Source organism: Ammospiza caudacuta, chromosome 12 (assembly GCF_027887145.1).
Source record: "Ammospiza caudacuta isolate bAmmCau1 chromosome 12, bAmmCau1.pri, whole genome shotgun sequence".
NCBI lineage: Eukaryota > Metazoa > Chordata > Aves > Passeriformes > Passerellidae > Ammospiza > Ammospiza caudacuta.
In genome coordinates this window covers 20329148-20352336 of record NC_080604.1, presented here as the reverse complement: position 1 = coordinate 20352336, position 23189 = coordinate 20329148, and the positions used below count along the sequence as shown (strand labels likewise).

Sequence of the window (23189 nt, the reverse complement as noted above, 5' to 3'; positions counted from 1 at the left end):
GACTCATTTTATTTATAAGTTTTATAATAAAATTCCCCTTTTCTGCAGAAAATAGCACAGGGTACTTCAAATAATGTGTTTTATGACACCTCCTCTAATACAGACAAGTGCAAAATGTAAACAAATAGCTTTTATTTAATTGAAAGTGGGTTTTTTTTAACAGGATACAGCGAAGAACATGAGATAAATAATATCCACATCACAAGAGTTTTAAATCCCTGCTCCCCTGCGTGGCATCAGCTTGCACAGGTTGACATTCCATTAAAATGCTGTTCCAATAACAACTACTTGGAGAAAATTTGAGACCACCCACGTGTCAATCCCAAATTAGGTTTGGCATCACTCCGTTTAATTAATGCATGTTGATTTACCCCTTCATTTCCAACCCTATTTTTAAAAATTCATGGAATTTTGATGCCTAATATTTTCTTAATGACAGACCACTTCCTCCTCCCTCCCCCTCCCCAGTGCTGATTTTTCTCAGGAATGTTGGTTATGGTGAAGAATTAAGATAAAATCTACACTTTTATTTTTAGAAGTCCATGGCAGAGCATTGCTGGAACCAGCAAGGAAAAGGGTTTAGAAGAACAGAACCCAACAGCAGGATCCCAGATGCCAATGTATGGTTTATCCTTTGGGATAACTTCATTGCTCCAGAGCTTAAACCTGGTAAAATATAAACAGACAGAGGTAAATCTGTGTCAGAAATTAGTTTTTCTTTGCATTTTAGCTCAACAGCAATCGCTGTTCTCTTTTCAAAATGAAACATTATCCACATATGTAATTTCTATTTATTTGTTTATTAAACTGTAGTGGCCATTTAGTGGAGTAGGGTTTTGGATCAAAATCTCACCTTTTCCATGGGTGTCTTATTCAAGAGGGTTTTGACTATTTTATTGCGAAACAAACTATGAATATAAATATAAAAATGCTCTCTTTTCCATGAATAATAGGTTATCTATGAGAGCAGAGGCTGCACCCTGGCCCACCCCAGCACAGCCTTGGGACAGGGCTGAGATCTCTGTCCAGGGCAGATTTAGAGCCACATTATGTGTGAGAACTTTGACTTTTCCAAGAAATCTTATTCCTGTGTCCTTCCCTGAGCTCTGCATGCCAGGGCACTGGACACCTGCACTAAAAATAAGGTGTGGAGTAAAACACTTTCTCCTCTAATGAATGTCAGAGTATCAGAGACAAATTTATAGGAGCCGGCACCAAAAAGCACCAGGAGGGAGGACACCTATGGCAAGGGACAATCTGGGAATCTGTTGTGCTTAGAGGCACAGATTTCTTCTTATGCAACAGCATTCAGAGGGGGGAAAAAAAATTCTCTCACTTACTGGATATTTTTGGAATCCTAATTTCCTCACTGCTGCTGCCATCGCCACCATCGCTGATGGTTCTTATCTCGATGAGATAATCTTCTTCAAACGGGACCAGAAGTTCAGCTGAAGTGTTGTTTGTCTCCAGGATATGGGCTTTGCTCTGCCTGTTCTGTCTGTACAGAATCTAAGCAGAAAAGGGATTGGAAAACAAGAGTTATTTCATTTTGGTTTAAGTTTTAATGGGTTTTTTGGGGGGGACTGAATGATTCTTCTGTAATGTCCCAAAGTTTTCTGAGCACTTTCAGCATCCTGCAGGGTTTTAAAAGCAATTTAAATAGGGGAATAAATTCTTCAGGATTTTGGGGTGGGTACCACAGCAGGTGGTTTCCTAGAACCTGAAGATAATCAAAGAATTCTGCACTGAATCCAAACTTTAAAATAAATTTGTATTTCCTTTAAAAGAAGATTTATGGGAAGGCTTTTTGGTTCATACATAGATCTTTGTGTGAGTATCTTTCAGTCTCTTTTTTAAAGGTACATTTATGAACTGCCAGAGAGTGAGAATGTTTAAATGTAGTTTATGACTGCCTTTAATGCTTCAAAGACTGTTCTCTATTCCTTATATATTTGTGCAACTCCTTCCCTGGATATATGAAAGCAAGAAACTTTAGATAAGTAAGATCAAAAGGGGACAAGAGAAATACAGGATCGGGGACAGAAAATCCTTCTGTTGGGATAAAGTCCTACTCTGAATGAATATTTGTGTAAACATCAGCCAACCATCCCAATAAATCCAGAAAAATCAGTGTTCCAGGTAATGAACACTCACTTTCCACCAAACCCCTGTACCTGTATTGTAACCAAAATTTCTGATTGATGAGATAAAGAAATCACTTACTTTGTAGCCCAACACCTCAGACTCATTCTCCATTGTTTTCACATGCTCCCAGTTGAGGCAGATTTTGGAATTTGTCAGCTTCCAGGCTATGTTCGCTGGAGGTTGACTTGGTGCTTTAAAAAAAGAAATGACAAGGATTATGATAATAACGAGATAAACTGAGTATTAATTTTCATAGTGTAGCTGAATGAGCTGCTGATATGGGAGTAGCAAATGCTTGGGTGATTCCAACCTAAAAGAGCAAAAAACCATTTTCCAGTCCATCATTGCTCTGGTATTAGTCAGAATAAAGATCTATTCATAGCACAGAACCTCTTACTATGAGGCTTCATTTGCAAAATTAGGCACAGCCTGACAGTGTCTGACAGTTCAAATTACATTTAGAGATTTTGTGGAAGGAAAATGTTGTTCCTCTCTGTATTTCCAGGTCCTAGAGGTTGTTTTGCTGTCTGGATCTCCGAAAAAGCTAAAACTGAGAGCACACTACAGAAGCCAAGGTTTCCATCAGCCAGGACAGGTTACAAAGAGCTGCACATGAAAGTCTCCATGTGATCCACCATGAAACATTGTAGGATTTTAGAAATTCTCAGCACAATAGCCTGAGAGCAGCTTTTTCAAAGGCTTTTTATGCCTAAGTGCGAGGACTTTGAAAATTTGCCTACAAGTGGCTGGAATTGAATCCTGTGTGAACATGTGAGGGTGGAGCTGAGCCTTTGAACTGAGCTCGGATTTAGGCCAACACGTTCTCTCCTGCCCCATGGCACATCCTCCAGGGCCCTGCTGCCTGGTGGCACAGGAAAGGAGGATTGAAACAGAGGGAAAGATGGGGAGAGAGCTGGAGAAACACATTCCAGCCCTGATTATAACTTGTTTAACTCTGGGATCCTTCTCTTCCCCGCTGTGTGTTGGTGAGTGATGGAAGGAACAGTTGATTTGGTGATAATTTCTATCATTTCCCACAGAGATAAAACAAATGGATGGGTGCTGCTGTTTCATATCCATCTGCCTCGTGGCTTTGGAGAAGTTTAATCCATCCCTCTGGTAGGGAATGAGGTGTTGGTGGAGCTCCCAGGTGAATATCCAGGGGTGTCCTTCCATCAGCCACACTGTCAGTGTTGGGAAAGATTCATTTCTTTCTGAAGACATTTATCTACTCTCACATACATCAAACTGCAAATTTATTTAAATATGTCTTGAAAGCTCTTTGTTGCTTTCAGGAAACATTTTATATATGGAATTGGATAACAAAATAGTCACAAGAGGCAAAGGATGTCAAATACTTCATTGGCTGTACACTATGAAGAGGTTTGAAATCACTCAAAAATGGGTGAATTATAGCTTTGACCAAAGCTTTTTGACATAGAAACTCAAAGCTATCTTAATTCATGATCTTGGGGCTGAAAAACCACCACAGGAGGATTTGCAAAACAAAATTATCTGGGTTTTTTTCCAGCCAGAACCCAGAATAAGTGGTAAGAGCACTTTCCCAAATCCACAGGAATATCTGCTAGCAAAACCAAGCAGTTCCAGATCTGAGATTGGCAGGTTATTTCCTCAATTAATTTCTTGTAATCAATGCTGTCAAGAACAACAGAAATCCCAAATATCTGCTTAAGTTTATTGAGGTGTTGGTGTTATTGCCATGGTTTAGGTAACACTTGGCTTTGTTGCTGTAATGTGCTGAGGTTTATCCTCAAAATATGCAAGTATTTCCAGTATCTATATGTAATATTGATATATTTTGGGTGTATATGTTTCTATTTGTAAGGGGAAAAGAAGAGGAAGATGAAAAAATAAAGGGAAGAGGAGAAGAGAAGGAGAAGGAGAAGAGAAGGAGAAGGAGAAGGAGAAGGAGAAGGAGAAGGAGAAGGAGAAGGAGAAGGAGAAGGAGAAGGAGAAGGAGAAGGAGAAGGAGAAGGAGAAGGAGAAGGAGAAAGAAGAGGAGGAGGAAATGGAAGTTGAATAGAAAAGGAAAGGAGAAGGAAAAGGAAGGGGAAGAGGAAAGAAGAGGAATTTCTGCAATCCATGCCATGTAATTAAAGGACCAGAAGAGAACAGCTCTTTATGGAGCCATGTCCATGGTTTGAGGACCTCAATTCCACCTCCCTAAGTACTTTTAACTGAACCCAGGATGTCACCTTAGACCTTACATCGATCTTAGAGAAGAACACTTCAATCAGAATTGCACCTCTTTGGCAGAAGGATCATTTCAGCTCTGCTGAGTCCCTGCAATAATGGGATGAGCAGAATGCAGGAATGCTGGATGCTGAGCAGGAAGACAGAGCTATTACTTTGGAGCTCCATCTCCTGCTCCAGATGCACATTGTTTATATTCTCTTGACATATTATCTCTCCTCTTATTGCAAGTGCTTGCATCTTCCACAGACAGAGCTTGAAATTTTAATCTATATATTTAAATATTAAAAAGGTTATTTTGACTTTAATTTTTAAATGAACCATTAGCACAATCCTGAATTTGACAGAAGATAAAGTAGATGTAAAACAAAAGCAAATTTATTCCTTCTGTGTTTTGTCATTTGACTGCCATGTCTTTAACTTGTCTTTCATTCAGATGCACATAGGAATAGAGGGAAGAATTCCCAGAGATGAATCTATTTTCTGCTGAAAAATGGACTGCGATGAAAGTAATGGAATCACAGAATGGTTTGGTTGGAATAGCACTTAAATTTCATTTCATTCAACCCCCTGCCATGGTCACAGGCACCTTCCACCATCCCAGGTGTTTCCAAGTCTCATCCAAGTCTGGCCTTGGACAATTCCAGGGATGGGTCCTGTTTGAGTCCTTCAGAAATAACGTCTCTTGCTTTATTTTTGATTGTCTTATTTACAATAAATATTGGTTTTGTGGCAATTAAAAAAATCAATTAACTCATTCTGCAAGTTGTTCCTATCTTGCACTTGGAGCAATGGCATGGAACAGCATATAGAAAAGAGGAGAATTGGTGAAACTCAGGAGAAATATTTCCCTTTTATGCTAAAGGAAGGGCTGATCAATAATTTACTGGGGAAATAGATTCCAAGGAAAACAAAACAGCAGAGGGATTTACATTTAGCATTAAATTTTAAAAAATTACTAAATTGTGTTTATATCAATGTATCCCTTATGCTGAGCTCTGCAGTGCAAAGTTCCGAGGTCTCAAAAATCCTCTGTATTTTGTGTTTTCAACATCTTCCTTTAAAACCCCCAAACCAACACAGCCTCACCCCAGAATCTCTTGTCTGACCTGTGGGACATCCCTCCTTTATTGCCTCTGCATCTCTGGAATCCCCTGGAAGCAAGGGGGCTGCTCTTCCAGGGCAAACAGAAATCCTCCCTCATGGGGACAGATTTAGGACCGGAGGAAGTTTCTCAGTCACAGATTTTGTTGTCTGACTCATGAAGAAATTTGGGATTCCGTTTTCCTTGCTGTTGAAGCCTTTGGCAGGGATGGGTCACGGGGAGCTGGGATGTGCCTGTCCCAGCTGGGAATTTGTGGATGCCGTGGGGCAGAGAGAGAGAAATGGCAAGCGTCTCTAACAGCGGCTTGTGAGAACTTTCAAGGATATGTAAAGATGTGATAACTTGTTAAGTAGACACTATCTAAAGGTGGTATTTTTCTACTTTGTCTTTCTGTTCTTCTCAATTCATACAATTCCCTGGAATTGTATGAAAAAGGTGTTTTTGTTAACTAACCAATCAAATAGAATCTACTGTATCACTCTATAAAACCACACGGTTCTCTTGAATAAAACCTTCTTTGCTCTTCCTACAATCCTGCCTCTCATCTGTTCCTGTGTCATTCTCAGCACAAGAGTGACACCCTTGTTGTGCCAAATCCAATACTCACGGGATTTTTTGGTGGTGACATTCACGGGGGTGCTGGAGGGCCCCGTCCCCGCGGTGTTGTAGGCTCGGACTGCTGCAAAATACACCGTGTTAGCTCTCAGGCCCGTGATGTTTTTGGCTGTCACATTCCCACTGACTCTGACCTTCCCAGCTGTGCTTTCCTTGGGATCATCTATCCAATATAAAACCTAAAAAGCGAGAACAAAGAACAGGCAATTCATTGTGTTCCAGCAATTAGAGGCTTGGCTGAGAAGCAGACATGATGACAAGGACGATTTCGAGGAATACAGGATTTTTTTGTACTCCAATCTAGCAGGATGTAAACCCAGGCATGAATATTTATAGAGAAGCAATAACATTTCAGAGACTGAATCCCAATTAAGGAACTAAATGAAATCCTTAAATTTACAGATGTCCAGAAGGAAACCTTTGATAAGGTAAGGAATGATAAAAGCTTTGTTGGTTTTTTGGTTGAACACAATGAAAAAAAACCTTAAGAGATACAAAAGAGCATTTATCTCAGTCATCTAAAAGGTTTTTAATTATTTTGTATCCTGGCTCTAGTTTTGATTCAGTGACACCTACTTAGACTTGCTATTTTTTTTATTGGGTAATTGATTTAGGAAGTTTTTTGGACTGTACATGACTCTTACTACCTTCATTTATACCTTGCAGTGGTAGCACAGAATTTAAAGAGGTTTTGACTTGTTTTCCTCTTATCTACAAATTAAAAAAAAAAAAAGAAAAAAAAAATTATTTCACTATGCAAGCAAAATGACCATGAATGATATCTGACGTTACTTAATCCTAAAATCATGGAATCATTTAGGTTGGAAAATATCTTTAAGTCCAACCATTAACTCAACCAGCACTAAACCACATCCCCAAGTGCCACATCCACAGGGCTTTTAAATTCCTGCAGGGATACGGACTCCTCCACTGCCCTCTTCAAATGTTTGAGTTAATGGTTGGACTTGATGGTCTTTAAAGGTCTTTTCCAACCTAAATGATTTTATTAAGAGGAAGGAGAAGTCAAAAGCCTTTCAGTGCACCACAGCACAAGCTCTGGGTAGTTCAGGAGTCCATTTATCCTGCCCTGCTCTGTCAGCAGTGCCTTGTGTGCCTGTCCCCAGATCTGAGCACAGATAGTCTGTGACAGAGCTGCAGTTCTGGGCTGCAAATCCTCCTGATTATCTCAGGTGGCTTGCTGCTCATGAGAGCCAGGGAAAGAGCTCCACGCTCTTGGAAGCAGCAGTTTGTTAACTGGGAGGAGGAACCAGAAGGCCAAGAGGATTCTGGACAGGAAAGGGACAACTTCAAAGCATCAGAGCCTGTCAGCCCATGGCCCAGCACCTCACCTCGTGGCCCAGCACCCTGCCCACGGCCCAGCCCCTCACCTCACAGCCCAGTCCCTCACCTCACGGCCCAGTCCCTCACCTTGTGGCCCAGTCCCTCACCTCGTAGCCCAGTCCCTCACCTTGTGGCCCAGCACCTCACCTCATAGCCGAGCACCCTGCCCACGGCCCAGTCCCTCACCTCACGGCCCAGTCCCTCACCTCACGGCCCAGTCCCTCACCTTGTGGCCCAGTCCCTCACCTCACGGCCCAGTCCCTCACCTCGTAGCCGAGCACCCTGCCCACGGCCCAGCCCCTCACCTCACAGCCCAGTCCCTCACCTTGTGGCCCAGCCCCTCACCTCGTAGCCCAGTCCCTCACCTCGTAGCCGAGCACCCTGCCCACGGCCCAGCCCCTCACCTCGTGTCCCAGTCCCTCACCTCATATGCCAGTCCCTCACCTCGTAGCCCAGCACTCTGCCCGTGTGCCGGTTCCAGGGGATGGGCAGCCAGGACACCTCCACCGCCGCCGCCGACACGCTCAGCGCCGAGGCGCCCGCCGGGGCCATCTGTGGCTCTGGGATGGGGAGAACAGAGCTGCTGGGACATGCTGTGACCACAGGGACAGTGCAAGGGGAGGGAAAACAGCAGGAAGAGCCCCTGGTTAATCATGAGGTTTGCTCTCCACTTATGGTGGGGATGTCAGCAAAACCTGCTCTCAGAATTGTCCGTTCTACATCTGATGGAGCAGATTTTCAGAGATCAGCCACATCGAGTAGTCTGAGGAACCAAACCCTCTGAGAGCAACACCTTTGAGTGTCTCCCAGTTTTCCCAACACACTCAGCAGGAGAACCCTGGGGACAAATTAGTCAAAACAAGCCCTCTACTGAAAATCATTCTGAAAATTTTCCCCTTGCTATTTTTACTTCAGATTCCCATCTCTTGCCGCATGTCTATTGTAAACATCCAATGAACAAGTTTGAGCAGGGTCCTTAAAAACCCTGTGAGATCTGCCTGACCATATCTGTCACCTATTGCTGCTACATGCCCATTCCCACCAAGAGTAACTCGTGTTACCATCCTCTCCTGAGTAGATGATGGAAATGGAGCTCAGGGTCCCTTCTCCCTCGTTGTTGTAGACACCAACTTTGACCTCGAAAGGAGACAGGGGTGTGATGCTCTCGTTCCTATAAACGTATTTGCTGGATTCCACCGAGGCCACCACAGCTTTGGTCCAGGTTGTAGAGCCAAGGGGACGGAACATGACGACGTAGCCAAAACCTTCCCCGTTCTGGAGCTCTTCTGACACCGGCTGTGGTGACAAGGCAGTCAATAAAGGTTTGCATGTATCCACAGTTTTAATTGAATCTTCAGTCCCTGACTATATTTTAGTGCTATTGATTTAGTTGGCTGTGCCTTGGAGAAGATAATAATGTTTGCCCCATCCGTCAATGTAATATTGAAATAAAAATCAAAATAATAAATCTATCGGGGCAATCAATTTAGAAACAAAAGATCTGATCAGCTCCATTAAAGTTGTCTCTTTCAGGCATGAAGTTTGCAAAATTAAAAGCATTTCACTCAGTACAAGTTGTAGCTTGTAGATTTTTTCCTTTCCCCAAAGGGGCATAGGAATGCTAATTTTAAAGAAATTATTTTAAAGGAAAAAAAGAGCTGGGAAGGAACAAATGTATACAAAGAAATGTGTGTCAGTTGTATAATTGCCTGCCTCTGAGCACAGTACTGATGTATTTTTTTCAGCAAGGAAAAAGCCTCAAGTGCATGAACATATTCTTATTTAAGTTCTCAGAACAGAAATGTTCCTGCAAGTCAACATGGCAAAATTAATGTTTCTATTAATAAAATCTCATGTCAAGATATGTATGAAAGGCTCAAACTGAAAAGGCAATTACAGCAACACCATGTCCAGCATGAAGTTTGGTTTTTCATGGATAAAAATACTTCCACATTCTCCAAGCAAGAGGACATTTATGAAACAAAATCAGGATTAAATGGAGAAAGGAAGTGTTTCTCAGTAAAAGTGCATTTATTTCAGAGGCTTGCATCAAAGGAAGGGGCATGGAAAAGCAGGCATGGAAAATGGTGCAAAAAGACAGAAAAAGGGTCAGGACCTAAGTCCTGGCCCCAACCTCTTCTGCAAACTCTTGGGAGCACAAACTCTTGGGAGTGTGAGATGATGGGGGAAATCTGGAAGCACTTCAGAACACTTCAGGGCACTAATGTTATTTTTATCATAAATTCCTTCTAATTCTAATAATAAAAATACTGATAATAAGCCTGCCCTGCATTTATAACATGTGTCTTTCCTTCAGTGTTTTACAAACACTTGCTATTCCCCTTTCCATCTTTTTTCCAGCCCTGAGAGAGTTAAATGTGAGGGATGATGCCTCACTGGGGATTTATAGGAGTCGAAACTACTTTCTAGAGCATTTAATTTGTTTTTGAGGCTTCTGTGACTTCAGATTTAATCAAGACATTTAGTGAGTTCATCACAGAGAGCCGCAGAGTCGTGTTCAGTGTTGTTTGCTGGCCATAATTAGGATTTCTTCTGATTGTTTTTCGGGACATACTACGAAGTCCAACAGAATAATTTGATTGAGACCTCTCAGGTTGTTTTCTATTTTCATGTTCTTCTGCTCCCAAAGAGGAGAAAATGAAACAAAAGAGTGAAAGGTGCAGATGGAGGAAAACTTAGTTCAGGGAAAGTGGAATTTCACTCTGTTTGCAGCACAGGGAGGGGAAAACATCAGCAATGTTATTTATCTAGTGGGGATTTTTTAAAATTTCTTTTGATCTGATTTTTCACTTTTTTGACCAAGCAGCTACCCCATCACTTCCCAGGCTTTGCCAGAGGCTGCCTGCCTTCATCCCAGTGCCTGTGGGAAGCTGCTGGGAGGCTGGAAAAGGAGGCTCCTTCCCACAGCACTCACTTTCTACTCTTTGAAATGACCTGCACTCACCCTTTGCAACTTGTCTGGCATTAACTGCTCTGGCAATGTGTATTCTCTGCTCTCGCTGGAGTGCTGCAGAATTAAAGGGCTCATCTCCTTTAACGCATAATAGGATATGTCTTGTCAGCACAGTGTTCCAGAATGGAAAACATGTAAACAAAAGTAGGAAAAATGTAAATGCAGAAAATGGCCAAGCAGATTAGTGTGTTAAGCACCTCCTGTACAATGGAGATAAGAGGGTTATGCAGACTTCTAAACATCTTTACAACATGCCTCTTAAACTGTTTATTTTCACAAATTGTTCCCTATAACACAGAAAACTTGCTGTATATCTTACAGGCTGTTTGCTCTCCACATCCAGGGTGAAATCCAGGCTCGACCAAAGCCGGTGACCAAAAGCCTTTGGATTTCAGCAGGGCTGTGGTTTCACCCACAGATTTATCCCTGTTGGACACCTGAGGTTCACTGAGCTCAGAATTACCTCCCATGTGATGACCAGCTCGGAGCGGCTCCCTCCTCCTCCGCCGATGTTCGTGGGTGCCACCACAGGAACTGGAGGAGAAAAGAGGTTGGAGTTTGCAGCTTCCCCAAGGCTCAGCTTTGGGGCCAGCCCTGTTTAGTGTCTTTATGGCTGATCTGGGCCTCAGAAGTTCACAGCTGGCACTAATTTGGGTGGGAGTGTGCATCTGGGCAGGCTGGATCCAGCGGTGTGAGGCTCAGCAAGGTGAAGTGCAGGGTCCCGTTCTTGGGTCATAAACCATAAACCACATAAACCATTGACAACAGCCCCATCGAGGGCTTCAAGGTGAGGGAAGAGTGGTTGGAAAGTGGCCCAGCAAAACAGGACCTGGGGGTGCTTAAGATGAGGCCAGGTGTGCCCAGGTGGGGAGGAAGGCCGAGGTCACCCAGCCTGGATCAGCAACGGTGTGGCCACAGGAGCAGGGCAGTGATTGTCCCTCTGCTAAGGCCACACCTTGAGTGCTGCTTCCAGCTCTGGTCAGCCAAATGTTGGACTCAGTGATCCTGGAGGTCTTTCCAAGGGGGTGATCCAAGCATTTCCTACCTCACCTGCAGCCTGTCAACAGTGGAACAGGGATTACATTGCACAGCAGCCCATTTGAAATGAAATGAAATGATGTTTACATGTTTTCTGAGGCTGAAGCCATAGATGAATTTGATACATGAGTACCCTGGTTCAAAAAATTAATTAAAGAACTGGGAGCATCAAGTATCTGACATTATTATGCCTCATCAACTAATTGGCAAAATGATGTTCCATTCAGACTGTAGCTGCAACACTACTGATTTACTAATTATGCATTTGTTCAGTAAACATGTTGTTGGAGCAATATATTAATTTTTTTAATTGGTTGTATGCTTATCTTAGTGAATTCAAAACTCACAAATTGCTTTTCTCCTTCTCCCAAGATTGTAAGTACCCAAAAGTTGGTTGATGAGTGTTGGATTTCTCCTGCCTTCCACAGGTGTGTGAGAGGTAGAGGACTGAGATCAGGGAACTTTGTTGAGGTTGAAGGGGGTCATGGTGGAGAGGCAAAGACAATATCAGCATTTCCTGCCTCTTGCTTTATATTTCTTCTTTAAGGTCCCTTCCAACCCAACCCATTCTATGGTTCCATGATATCATGTTCTTTTTCAGCTGCTGGAGAAGTGTAAGAGAAGAGGACATCCCTGGAACACGCAGAGTCAGGAACCCTCTACAGGACATTTGGTGGTACCATCTCCAAACCCTATTTTCAGAAATTTCAAGATTGTTTTGTCATTGTCTTCATTCAGCTCTCACTGTCTGAAAAGATGATGTGTAGGGTGAGGAATAGGAGGGATGTTTGCATCTCAGAAGAGATGTTTACATCTCTCTTTTTCAGAGATTTTGGGCAAGTTTTGCCAAATTTGCTCGTCCTTCCCATTGACAAATGCATTAATCCAGCTCCAAGGGTGGCAATAAAAGAAACCATGCTTAAAGTTCACAGAAACTGATGCCAGCCCATAATATATTTTATATTATATATAATTAAAGATATGAATTACATAGAATTTCCAGATTTTAGTCCATGTATAAATAAATATCCTCTAGAAATGGGAGGAATTTCAGAATAATTTTGCTGTGCAGCCATAAGAGTGAGTCTGAGAGCAAACAGCCTGGACTCTCCTGGAGGGTTTCACAGGGCTGTTCATTTTTGTCACTCACAATCAATGTCTTTGGGCACATCAGAGGCAAACAATCTCAGACTGACAAGAACTGCATGGAAACAGCAAAACAAACTCTCAAGCCTGGTGTTTCACTGTTTCATGAACCAAGTGATGCTCAATTAGCTCATGTGTTAAATGTGTTTGGTACTTGTACATTTGCAAGGGGAGAATTTTGTGCTGCGGCTCAGCAGAGCCTCAACTGGGTCAGAGTTGAGAAACAGATGAAAATTTACAGCTGAGTGCACCAACAGAGGCTCAATTAATTCTCAGCTCCATTTTAATGAAATGAACAGCGGCTCATTTGCATTCACAAATCTACTAATGCTCAGATTTTAGCTGCCAAAATAGTTATTACAACAGCTCAAATTCACCCTTTCCTGGCCAGGTATTTGCTGTCCACACTGCCCTGCTGATTTCAGGTTCCTATTCTGACTAAAAAATTAATAAAAGCCCATATTGTCCCACTGCACTGCAAAATTTGGAGACAGGGGTTTGCAGCAGTGAAGGAGTTAAGCAGCTAAAACCTGAAGTGAGTCTTTCTGTCTCTTTTGTTAAACTTCAGACAAAGCTACAGTGCACAGAAATAATCTTCCTTGTGTTATTGCCATGATAAATAACAATAATTTTATTGTTTCTTTCTCCTCGTTGCCCCAGTCTTGTGAAACCCTCTAAGAAATAAATAAATAAAAGCTTTAAAAGATGAAAGCTTTCATTGCCTGTCTAGTTTTGAATATCCCACTTTACAAAGCCCCACGGTGGTAACAGCCACAAAAACATCCTCAAGATTAATTTGCTCTTTGTGATCAATCATGTAATGGAGAATATTCATTTGAGATACTCTGCTGGGAAATTTAAAAATTCTGACCTCCTCTGGAAAGTGCTGGAGTTGGATCTAGATGGTCTTTAAGGTCCCTACCAATCCAAACCATTCTGGGATTCTATTCCCCAGAAACAAATGGATTCCACATTCTAAAAGAAATGTGTTTTCTTCTGTATAATGTACAATAATGTATTTTGAGTTCTGTCCTGAAATGCAGCTTGCCAAACTTCAGAGCTTGGCAAATGAGATAAACAGAGAAGAGAAAGTGGATTGTAAAAGCTGCTTCCATTTTAATGCTTTCCATCCCATAAACACTGATTTTATAGGTGGGAGACAGTTGATAAGCAGGGGGCTGAGAGGAACATAAAACAAACCAAAGGTTTGGGCTGCAAATAAATTGTACCAAACTGAGCAGGTCAGAGGACTGACAGTGTTGGTCACCCAAGAATGAGGCAGCTTCCCCTGAGGTGCCAAGTCCCAGAAGATAAATGAGTAAAGGTCAGACAGACAGACAGAAAATATTCCACTCTGGAGTCAGTAGAAGTTGTTGGTTTCACTGGGCTTTGGATGCTGTCATTTATTTCATCCAATATCCAGAGTTAAAATTATCCTGCTCCTCCTGATGCTCAGATATCAAATACCTCTGCAGCCAAGGGACACTCAGAGAGCAGAGTTATCACTTTATGTGCAACTTTATGCGCACTTTTTTTACCCTCAGCAGGGTAAAAACCTGGATTTAATTGGGAGAACAAAAATTATTCTCCCCAATTGCTTGAGTGAAAGGTTGGTCAAAGGGAAGAACATAGGATAACTCCAGCTTTTATCATGGAATGCCAGAATGCTTTGGGTTGGAAGGGACCTTAAAGCTCATGCAGTCCCACCCCTGCCATGGGCAGGGACACTGTCCACTGTCCTGATGCCTTGTGCAGGCTGCCCTAGAGCAGAGGCTGGATGGAGTTACAGAATAAAGAGGATTTACTCAAAGGATCTCCTCAATGGACCCACTTTGGACAGCACAAGAGCCCAACCAGGGCTGCACCCAAGATGAACCAAAATGGTCCCAAAATGGACAACCAGTCACAGACCAGTCTCACTTTTATAAGTTCTGCTCCATTTGCATCTTGCAGTTCATTGTCCCATTCCAGCTTTAGCCCATGCAGTCCCACCCTGCTTGTTTTTCTCTCTCCAGCCCAAGGTGTTTGTGCTCTTGGGCTGAGATTTGGATCATTTGCCTTTTGTCCCAAGCTAGAGAAGGAATTGTTTTGTCTCCCTGCTCTGTGCACAGAGCTCACCATGCCCTGATATGAAGCCCAGACCCACACACTAAAGCAGCTCAGAATCTGAAAAATACAAAAGCTAAACCTGAGGCATCAATCCCAGGTTGCCCCAAGTCCCATCCAGTAACGCGTTCTCATGGAACACATTGGATCCCTGCCCGTGGAATTGGGTAAATAACCCTGTAGGAATGAGTGGCTCTGCTGCAGTGAAATTCCCCCAGCTGAGAGCTGGAGAAGCGTGGCAGGAAGCAGGGCCTCACCTGCTGCTTTGGTTTTCAGGAGAGCTGAAGGCCTGCTGGGCTCCCCAATCCCAACGCTGTTGCTGGCGACCACGCGGAACTCGTACTCAACCCACGGGCTTAAATCTACCACGGTGGCTTTGTGAGTCCTGCCATTAATGACCTCAGGATCTGAAGGCAAACATGACACCATCAATGGGTTTTTGAGGTAATTAATGGTGCACACTAAATAAAAATTCCAAGGCAAGTCCTGGATTGCTCACCTGTGGCGACCGCCTGCCATCCCACCGAGAAGGGAGTCCTGGTCTGCACACTGTAGATCTGCACTGGGCTGTTGTTATCTGCTCCAGGCTTCCAGGATAACCCAGCAGTTGTGCTAGAAACATGTTCAACTTTAACATCTTCTGGTGGACCTGGAGGGCCTGACACGATCAGCATTTTAAGAGGAAGGTATTGGGAAGAGAAGATTCACCGCTGGAATGGGTTGGGCAACTCTTACTTTCTCAACTCAGAGGAATTATTCATGAAGCTGCAGTGTCATAAAAGCTGCACAATCCCTAAATGATGGCTCCATGCCTGGATTACATTTTTATGAGTCAGGAAAATTAATGTCTGGATGTCGCTAACATGAAAACTACAAACAAAGGAATGATTTCTTCTTTGTGTCTGACAAAGAAAGACACCCAGTGTTGTCTTTTGTTGAACCATTGAACAGTCTGAGAATTCCTACTGAATTCAATCAAAACTGAGGTTCAGAAGGAATGCAGGATGGTGCACTACACAAGTTTCTGATTTCTCCTAGGGTTTACAGACCGGCTCCCATGACAGCATTTCCTCACTGCTGGCAGTAAAAAGCTGAGTTAGAAAATATTATTTCATATTATCTCCAAATAGGGGAAAGGAATGAGGTATTTTGTTTTTCCCAGCCTGCACAGTGACCCAGAGATGCCTGAAGGAAACAAAAACACTGCTGAAATTAAAGGATTTCCCTCCCATCTGTGTAGCACAAAATTTTTGCCAAAGAGACCAGGGCAGAACTGCAGAGGTTCCCCTGGGTTGGCTGAACACCAGGACCATGCTGGCCACAAATTTGGGGCCAAGAGTAAAAGAAAGAGAGCATTTCACTAATGAGATTTGGAATTGACATCCTAGGAATCATTTAAACAACAGCTGATGTTAAGAATTCCTAATTCCTCTAGAAGATAAGTGTGTCTCCCTTACAGACATACCTCTCACAATTATCTCTGCTGTTGCAGATTGACTGTCTAAAGAAGTTTGCACCATGCACACATATTTCCCAGAATGATGCAGTTGAATATTTCTTATCATCAAATCCCCAGAAGATTCCTGGAGAGATTTAAAAAAAAAAAAAAAAGGTAAACTAATCACTCACAACATGCTTTCCATACTGGGCATTTTTATAAATTGCTCAATATTAATAAAAAATTCAGCTTTTAAATTAAAATATTCATAGCTATCATCAGTTTCTTTCATGGGGACATTTTTATTATGGCTTCACAAATAACTCAAGCGCCTTTATGAAATTTAGGGAAGAAAAATAAATGTTTGCAGCTGTTGTAAAGAAACAGTGATTTGCCAGGCACATAAACAGCCAGGGAGGAATTATGATAAACACTCGTGTGGTGTAAAGACTGTGGCGAAGAGTTTCATGAAGTGAGTTTGGGAAACTCACCCTTCCAATCCTTTCAAAGTGATGGATTCCCCTGCTCAAATCAATCCTCTGGCCATTGAATGACCACGAGAAGGCCACGTCCAGGGAGGGGTCGTGGGACACCTGGCACGGCAGGACAATGCTCTCTCCAACTGTTGCATCTGTGTCAGAGGGGGGAATCGTGATCACAGTCCTGTCTGAGGAGACAAAAAAAAATGTATATATTTTTAATTAAAATACTTATAAAAATAGCAGCTATTGAAGGAGGTTTGTGCCATTTGGGAAATGATTTCAAACTGGCCCAAATGTTCTGTAATAAAGGGAATTAATTCTCTGTAATATAGAGATTATTTTAGACCACTCCTATGGCAGTACCATGGCCACATTGTGTGCCTGAGTGAGGACCCTAAATTAGTTTATATTTATATTAGGAACACTCTAAATTATACTACATCATAAAGCCCATAATCAATAGTTATGATTTCAGTCAAAAACTTCAGACTTCTCTTAAAAACGTGCTCATGGTTCTCCAAACTTGAAGAATCCTCCTGGCCAAAAACTGCAGCAAAAGCAAAAGTGCTGCTCATCTCCACTTACTTTAGAATTGACATCCTTAATCTGTATTAATGTCAGTGGCACTTTACTCCACAGGACTGCTCAAGTTACAGCTTCAAAGACGTTCCCAGGCAGGAAAATTATTTATTTGATCATTTTTAACCCATTACATCGAGACCCAAACTTGCAGCTCTTCTGAAGGGAAGTATCAGCTCACTGAAGGGGAAAGAAATGGGTTTATATGGCCGCACTTTTGTTGATGTGACTGGCAGACAGATTAGAGATAACAACCACTTTGTTGTAAGCAATTCCCTTGAATAAAGCTTTTGTGCATGCAAGTGTTGTAAAGTGATGAGAATTTAGACACATGTAGAAAATGAGAGCAGAATCACTTCAACAATATTAATATGATCTGAAAATAATGTGAGAGGAGGAGAAGGAAATGTACATGAGCTGGGTTAGTTCAATGCTCATCACAGCTTAACTCCAGAATTTAGGTGATTCTTAAATCACAGAATTTTGGGAAGGTTTGGGTTGGAAAGGACCTAAAATCCAATTCAGTGCCACCCCTGCCATGGCAGGGACACCTCCTACTGCCCCAGGGTCCTCCAAGCCCTGTCCAACCTGGCCTTGGGCACTGCTGTTATCATAACAAATCTCCTTTATTATTGGCCTGAAGGTGTTTACTTCCACCAAATAAATCTTGAAAACTGTCCTTTTGGGACTTACACTGGCTTTTGGGCATGAGGTGTGTTTTGTAGTAGTGATAACAAAAACTAAATTAATTTATTATGGTATTCCCATCTTCTTGCACCTCTTGTTGTATCCTCCTCATGCCCACTAATGCAGAATGTTCACCTGGGTGATATTTTTTATTTCTTTTATGGGCTTGTCTTCAAAACTTTTATCTCAAATACTTTTAAAAGCTTCTTAAAAGCTCTTGGTTTTGCCTTATCCATCTATCTTGCTTAGCAACAGCAAACATGCATTATATGGCAAATCCCATTCCAGAGGAGAAAAGAGGGGAGATGTGAGTGCTGGAGGTGTAATAAAGACTTCTCCCACAAAGAATAAACAACTCAATGAGCAGCAATAAACTTAATTTGCACATTAGCTATGCTTTCCCAAGTTCTGACATTTCAGTTGAAAATAATGCTGAAGCAATGAGGCCTATAATTGAACAGCCCAAACTTCTCCAGAGGGGAAACAAAAACAAATGTTCCCTGCAAACAAGATCATTTTTATACCATGTTGTTACTTGGTGTTTTAATAAACTTCATAAATGCCAAACAAAATAGAGTTCTTTTTTTTTTTTTTTCATGTTTTAATGGGATTTTCCCATATTGCCATAATGTATGGGGCATGTGAAAGGGGGAGAACTTTAATGAGGTCAGAGCTGCAGAAACCCTGAAGTTCTTGGTGCTTTCATTGCTGGCTGTGCTGCAGCCCCATCCCAGGTCACACTCTGAGCTGGATCAGTGCTAATTGCTCTGTCAGAAGGTGAATATTTAAAATATTTTTGCCAGATGCAAATTTAAGGAGGAGCTCACACTGTAGGATACAGCACCATTCTGATACTGCTGAAGAGAAGGATATCAAAATAAAATAGTTACAAAATCAGAGAATCTTGGGTCGGAAGGGTTTCTGAAGCTCATTCAGTCCACAAAAGAAGGAAATGCTGAAATACCTTTCACAATGAGGTTCCCTGAGTTTCTGGCAGTTCCAAACTGGTTTGTGGCCACACAAGTGTAAAGCCCAGCGTCCACCTTGGAGATGTTGGAGATCCTGAGGCTGCCATCCTCCAGGAGCATCACCCTGGGGAAAAGCAGACAAAATGGAACCACGGAATCCCAGAGTGGCTTGGGTTTGATGGGATCTTAAAGCTCATCCCACCCCTGCCATGGACAGGACAGGGACAGGGACGCCTTGCACCATCCCAGGTGGCCCCAAGCCCTGTCCAACCTGGCCTTGGAACTTCCAGGGATGGAAAATCCACAATTTCCTGGGCCGCAATAGGAAAATAGAAATAAAAAAGACTTCTGGCAGAGGAATAGTAACAGAAATGCAATGCTACTTTTAATATTTAAATATTTATTATTTTAATATTTCCATTATGATTTTTCTCTTCTACAGCAAGCTGAATCTGTGTTAACCGATTTTCACCTCTTCTACTTATTAATTTCTATATTAGAAATGTTTTATTGGCAAACTGGGGTTGGTCATTCACTTCTCCATGTGACTTTCTTACAGCAAAATCTGAAATCTCAAGAAAAAGTCAAAAGACTCAACTTGCTAGTTACTTGTGTTCTATTTTACCATGGTTTTGTAGTTTTTTGGGGTTTTTTTACAGATCCCAGTGCTCCTAAGCCAAGCTAAGGTTGTGTGTGAGCCCAGCTGCCCGTGGAGTTCTGTCAGGATTATTAAAAGATATTATCAGACTGGCTGAGGTGCTCAAATGCCACCTCACAAGCCAAGGAGCCAAATCAAACCCCTCACTGTCTCATGGGGTCCCCAAACCACCCTGGAGTCTCTGAGTTGTTTATATCAGTGTGCAGAGAATTGGGAAAATTGCATTTAATGGTAATTTCAGGATTACTCCTGGCTTTTATGGACAAAATTAATTTTTGAGCTTGTTCCTATTTTATTTTTTCATGTTATTGAGATGCTTTGGGATGTAAGTCAGGACAAGGATTGGGTGTGATTTCCTGGGATAAGCTGTCACTGTGACCCTTCTGCTGTCACATAGGGCAGAACTTCAGGATTTTGGGATTTTCTGCAGACTCACACAGAACACACATCCAAAAGTAGAGGATTTTCAAATCACAGCTGAATTAGTAATGAAATTTAGCACAGAAAATATTTTTCTGTCATATTTTGGGTGTTTTCCCCCCAGTTCTTCAACATCCACATGGTAAATGTGGAACTTGAACAAATTTTTTTCTGAATTTAGAAGAAATTTAGGACATGAAGGTCCTGGAAGTTTCATAAAAATGGGGTCAGGGCCCCTGTGTGCTCCTCCTCTTGCCACCAAGCTCAGTCCTCAAGAGGCATCAGAGAATCTGCACCCAATGCCACATTTCCTTACACTCAAAAAAATTCAGTGTAAGCCACAACTCCACAGGAAACCAGGCTCCATTCACTCACAGCAGCACTGCATCATTTTTTATATCCCTCATTTAATTGACACTTAACTCTAATACAAGGCTCCTTTCATAAAATAGAAAATATCTAATTCATGCATCACAGCTTGGGTATTTAATATTTATTACTAACAACATAAGATTGGGTGATGTACTGAATTATTAAAGGAAATGAACAATCACAAGAGCAGAAGTCGGAGCTGGCAGCAGCATCAGAACCATTAAACACACAAAAAAAAACCCCATCACAGTGTGTTTCTGTTTCCCATTCTGGCATTTATACATTTGTAACTGCAAGTGGAACACACATCAGCCCTTGTCCTGCTCCTGTCACACCTCCCAACAGCTCAGCTGGGAAGGAGAAGCACTAAACTTGGATTTCTGCTGATCTTCTGGCTTATATCCCCCTAATTTCACATGTCACACCATCATCTGACCTTTCCCTGTGGGAATTCATAAAATTAGAGGGAAAATTCAAATTAAAATTAAGCAGATCTTAACAAAGATCTGCTGCTGAGCAGGGCAGGGTGGATTTGGGGCCTGGACAAGCAGAGATGTCCCTGTGCAGCTGGGAGGGGAAGGGATTTAGGGTTCAGTGAAAAATCTTTGTTTCCTTGGCAATAATCACCAGGTGCTGCAGCAGCTCTGGGTTTGCCACTTGTGGTACAGTGAGGGAATAAGTTCAGCTTTAATAATCCATCATTCTGAACAGGAACTGAGCAAAATAGGAGGAGGCAAAGCTCCCTCCTCAATACAGAGATGTGTCAGCTGAAGGCATTGTTTGGATAAGGAAGGGGGAATGAAGTTGTGCCAGGGGAGGGTCAGGTTGGATTTTTGGGAAAGGTTCATTCCCAGAGGGTTCTGGCACTGCCCAGGCACTGCCCAGGGAATGGGCACAGAGGCTGCCAGAGCTCCAGGAGCCTCTGGAAAACCCTCCCAGGGATGCCCAGGAGGGATTTGGGGTGTCTGTGCAGGGCCAGGAGCTGGATCTTGGCACCTGGGGCAGTTTCTGATCCTTGTGGGTCCCTTCCAGCTGAGGATATTCCATGATTCTGTGATCCCATGAACTGAGCTGGTGTCATGTCACAGACATCTTTTTATGAAAAATTCTTTTTTTAGGATTTTTCCTCCTGAGAATCTGAAAGGCCTCAGGAACAAAATGCAAACAATGGTTATCTGCTGCTGTGGGATGCAACAGGTGCATCTGGGATTGGTCTCGTGTGGTTGTTTCTAATTAATGGCCAATCACACTCAGCTGGCTCGGACAGAGAGCCAAGCCACAAACCTTTGTTAGCATTACTTCCTTTCTATTCTCAGCCAGCCTTCTGATGAAACCTTTTCTTCTATTCTTTTACTATAGTTTTAATGTAATATATATCATAAAATAATAAATCAGCCTTCTGGAACATGGAGTCAGATCCTTGTCTCTTCCCTCAACATAAGACCCCCGTGAACACGGTCACAGTGTCACAGATGTGCATCAACAGCAGCCCTGGGTCCTCTCCCTCACCCACCTCTGGCTGTTCCAAAGGCAGCTTTGAGCATGAAGAAACATTTCCAGGTGTTCTCCTTTTGCCTCTGCAATATTTTTTGCATTAATGATGCTTTTCTCCCCATCAGCTTGCACCAACCACCAGAAAAACTGCTGGTGATAAAACAGGGGATGCAATTGGGTGGCTGGGTAACATATGGTGTTCATCAAACAGTATCCAAAGAGATTCCAGTGTGAATCAGCAAATGTTCATAAATTGGGCACCTGAATAATAATTCATAACAAGCCACCTCAGTGTCTTTCTCTCCATCAAATATTGATGACCTGTTACTTTTACTGCAGTTGCACCTAAAAGCTCTTAGGTGCAAATTAAAATCCAGAAGTGGCATAAAGCAAAAAAAATAAAAAAAGACAATAAGCTTCAGTGTAGGTAAATACACAGGAAAAAACAGTCAGTAAAATACAGAATAGCAAAGGGGAGAAGCTTTGAAAGCTCCATCTTAGCCCCTGTGGATTCTGATTACAGCTTTTCCACTGAAGTTTGGTCATGCCTCAGATTTTTCATCCCTGTATTCTTCATGATGAATTGAGACCTTGATAATTCCCATCTCTCTCATTTAGCCACTAAGAGGGGTTTGTACCCACTCAGGAGCTGGCAGTGTCACGTTTGATCTGAAGAAATGCTGCTCTGAAACAATATTTCAATGGCTGGGCAGGCTGAGGATGGAATGGCTCTTTTAATGGATCAAAAAGGAGCTTAGCAGAGAGAAAATCTGCTAAATAAAAGCTCCTGAGTTGTTTGAAACAGGTCACGCTACCTAACAACAATTAGAGCGAGCAGTAAATAAGACACTCAGGCAGAATTTGTGTAACAGCACAAAGAACTCCACTGTAATTAGTTTAGTGGGGAAAGGAATGAAAAAAATGTGAGAAATTTCCAGCTGTCCTGAGGCCTGGGATAGGAGAGAGATGGGAAGACAGAGCACAGCAGAAAACCAAGATGATGCATTTCAAATGCAAGAAAAAAAACAACAAATGTGAAATGCTGCCCCAGGTGCCAAGAACAGCAAAGTTGCCCTAAACTCCCTCAGAGCCAGGACTGTGTGCCCTGGGTGGGTTCAGGGGGCTGCACTTTGTCCTCTCCCATTTCTCTCCCAAACCAGGGAGCTGTGATGCACAAGGCCGTGGGAATATTGTCTCTAATGGGCTTTGGATCAAGCTCTGACAAATGGTTTAAAAAGAAGCTGTGAAAGGCACGTCTCACCTGCTGGAAACCATTCCTTTTCACAACATTTGAGGCTGTGTGAAGGCTATAGATAATAATTCTTAGCAGCTGCATCACAAGACAAGGTAATTCCAAGTGCTGTGACGAGACAGAAAAGTTTAACTTGTCCAACACAATGCAAGGAG

The 23189-nt window shown here is 42.4% G+C and overlaps 1 protein-coding gene across 1 annotated transcript in view; it reads right to left on the bottom strand.

Moving 5' to 3' along the window:
* Window positions 1–316: 316 nt before the first annotated feature.
* The window catches only part of CNTN6 (contactin 6), a 131054-nt gene continuing 108181 nt past the window's right edge, over window positions 317–23189 (bottom strand). Inside the window, exons 13-24 of the mRNA XM_058812706.1 lie at window positions 18835–18962; window positions 16614–16789; window positions 16150–16267; window positions 15184–15342; window positions 14942–15091; window positions 10858–10928; window positions 8482–8716; window positions 7865–7980; window positions 6072–6258; window positions 2224–2336; window positions 1341–1509; window positions 317–666 (exon numbers count right to left, since the gene is read on the bottom strand). Of these exons, the coding sequence (XP_058668689.1) occupies window positions 533–666; window positions 1341–1509; window positions 2224–2336; window positions 6072–6258; window positions 7865–7980; window positions 8482–8716; window positions 10858–10928; window positions 14942–15091; window positions 15184–15342; window positions 16150–16267; window positions 16614–16789; window positions 18835–18962 (1756 nt within the window). The 3' untranslated portion in view covers window positions 317–532. The remainder of the gene's footprint in view (window positions 667–1340; window positions 1510–2223; window positions 2337–6071; window positions 6259–7864; window positions 7981–8481; window positions 8717–10857; window positions 10929–14941; window positions 15092–15183; window positions 15343–16149; window positions 16268–16613; window positions 16790–18834; window positions 18963–23189) is intronic.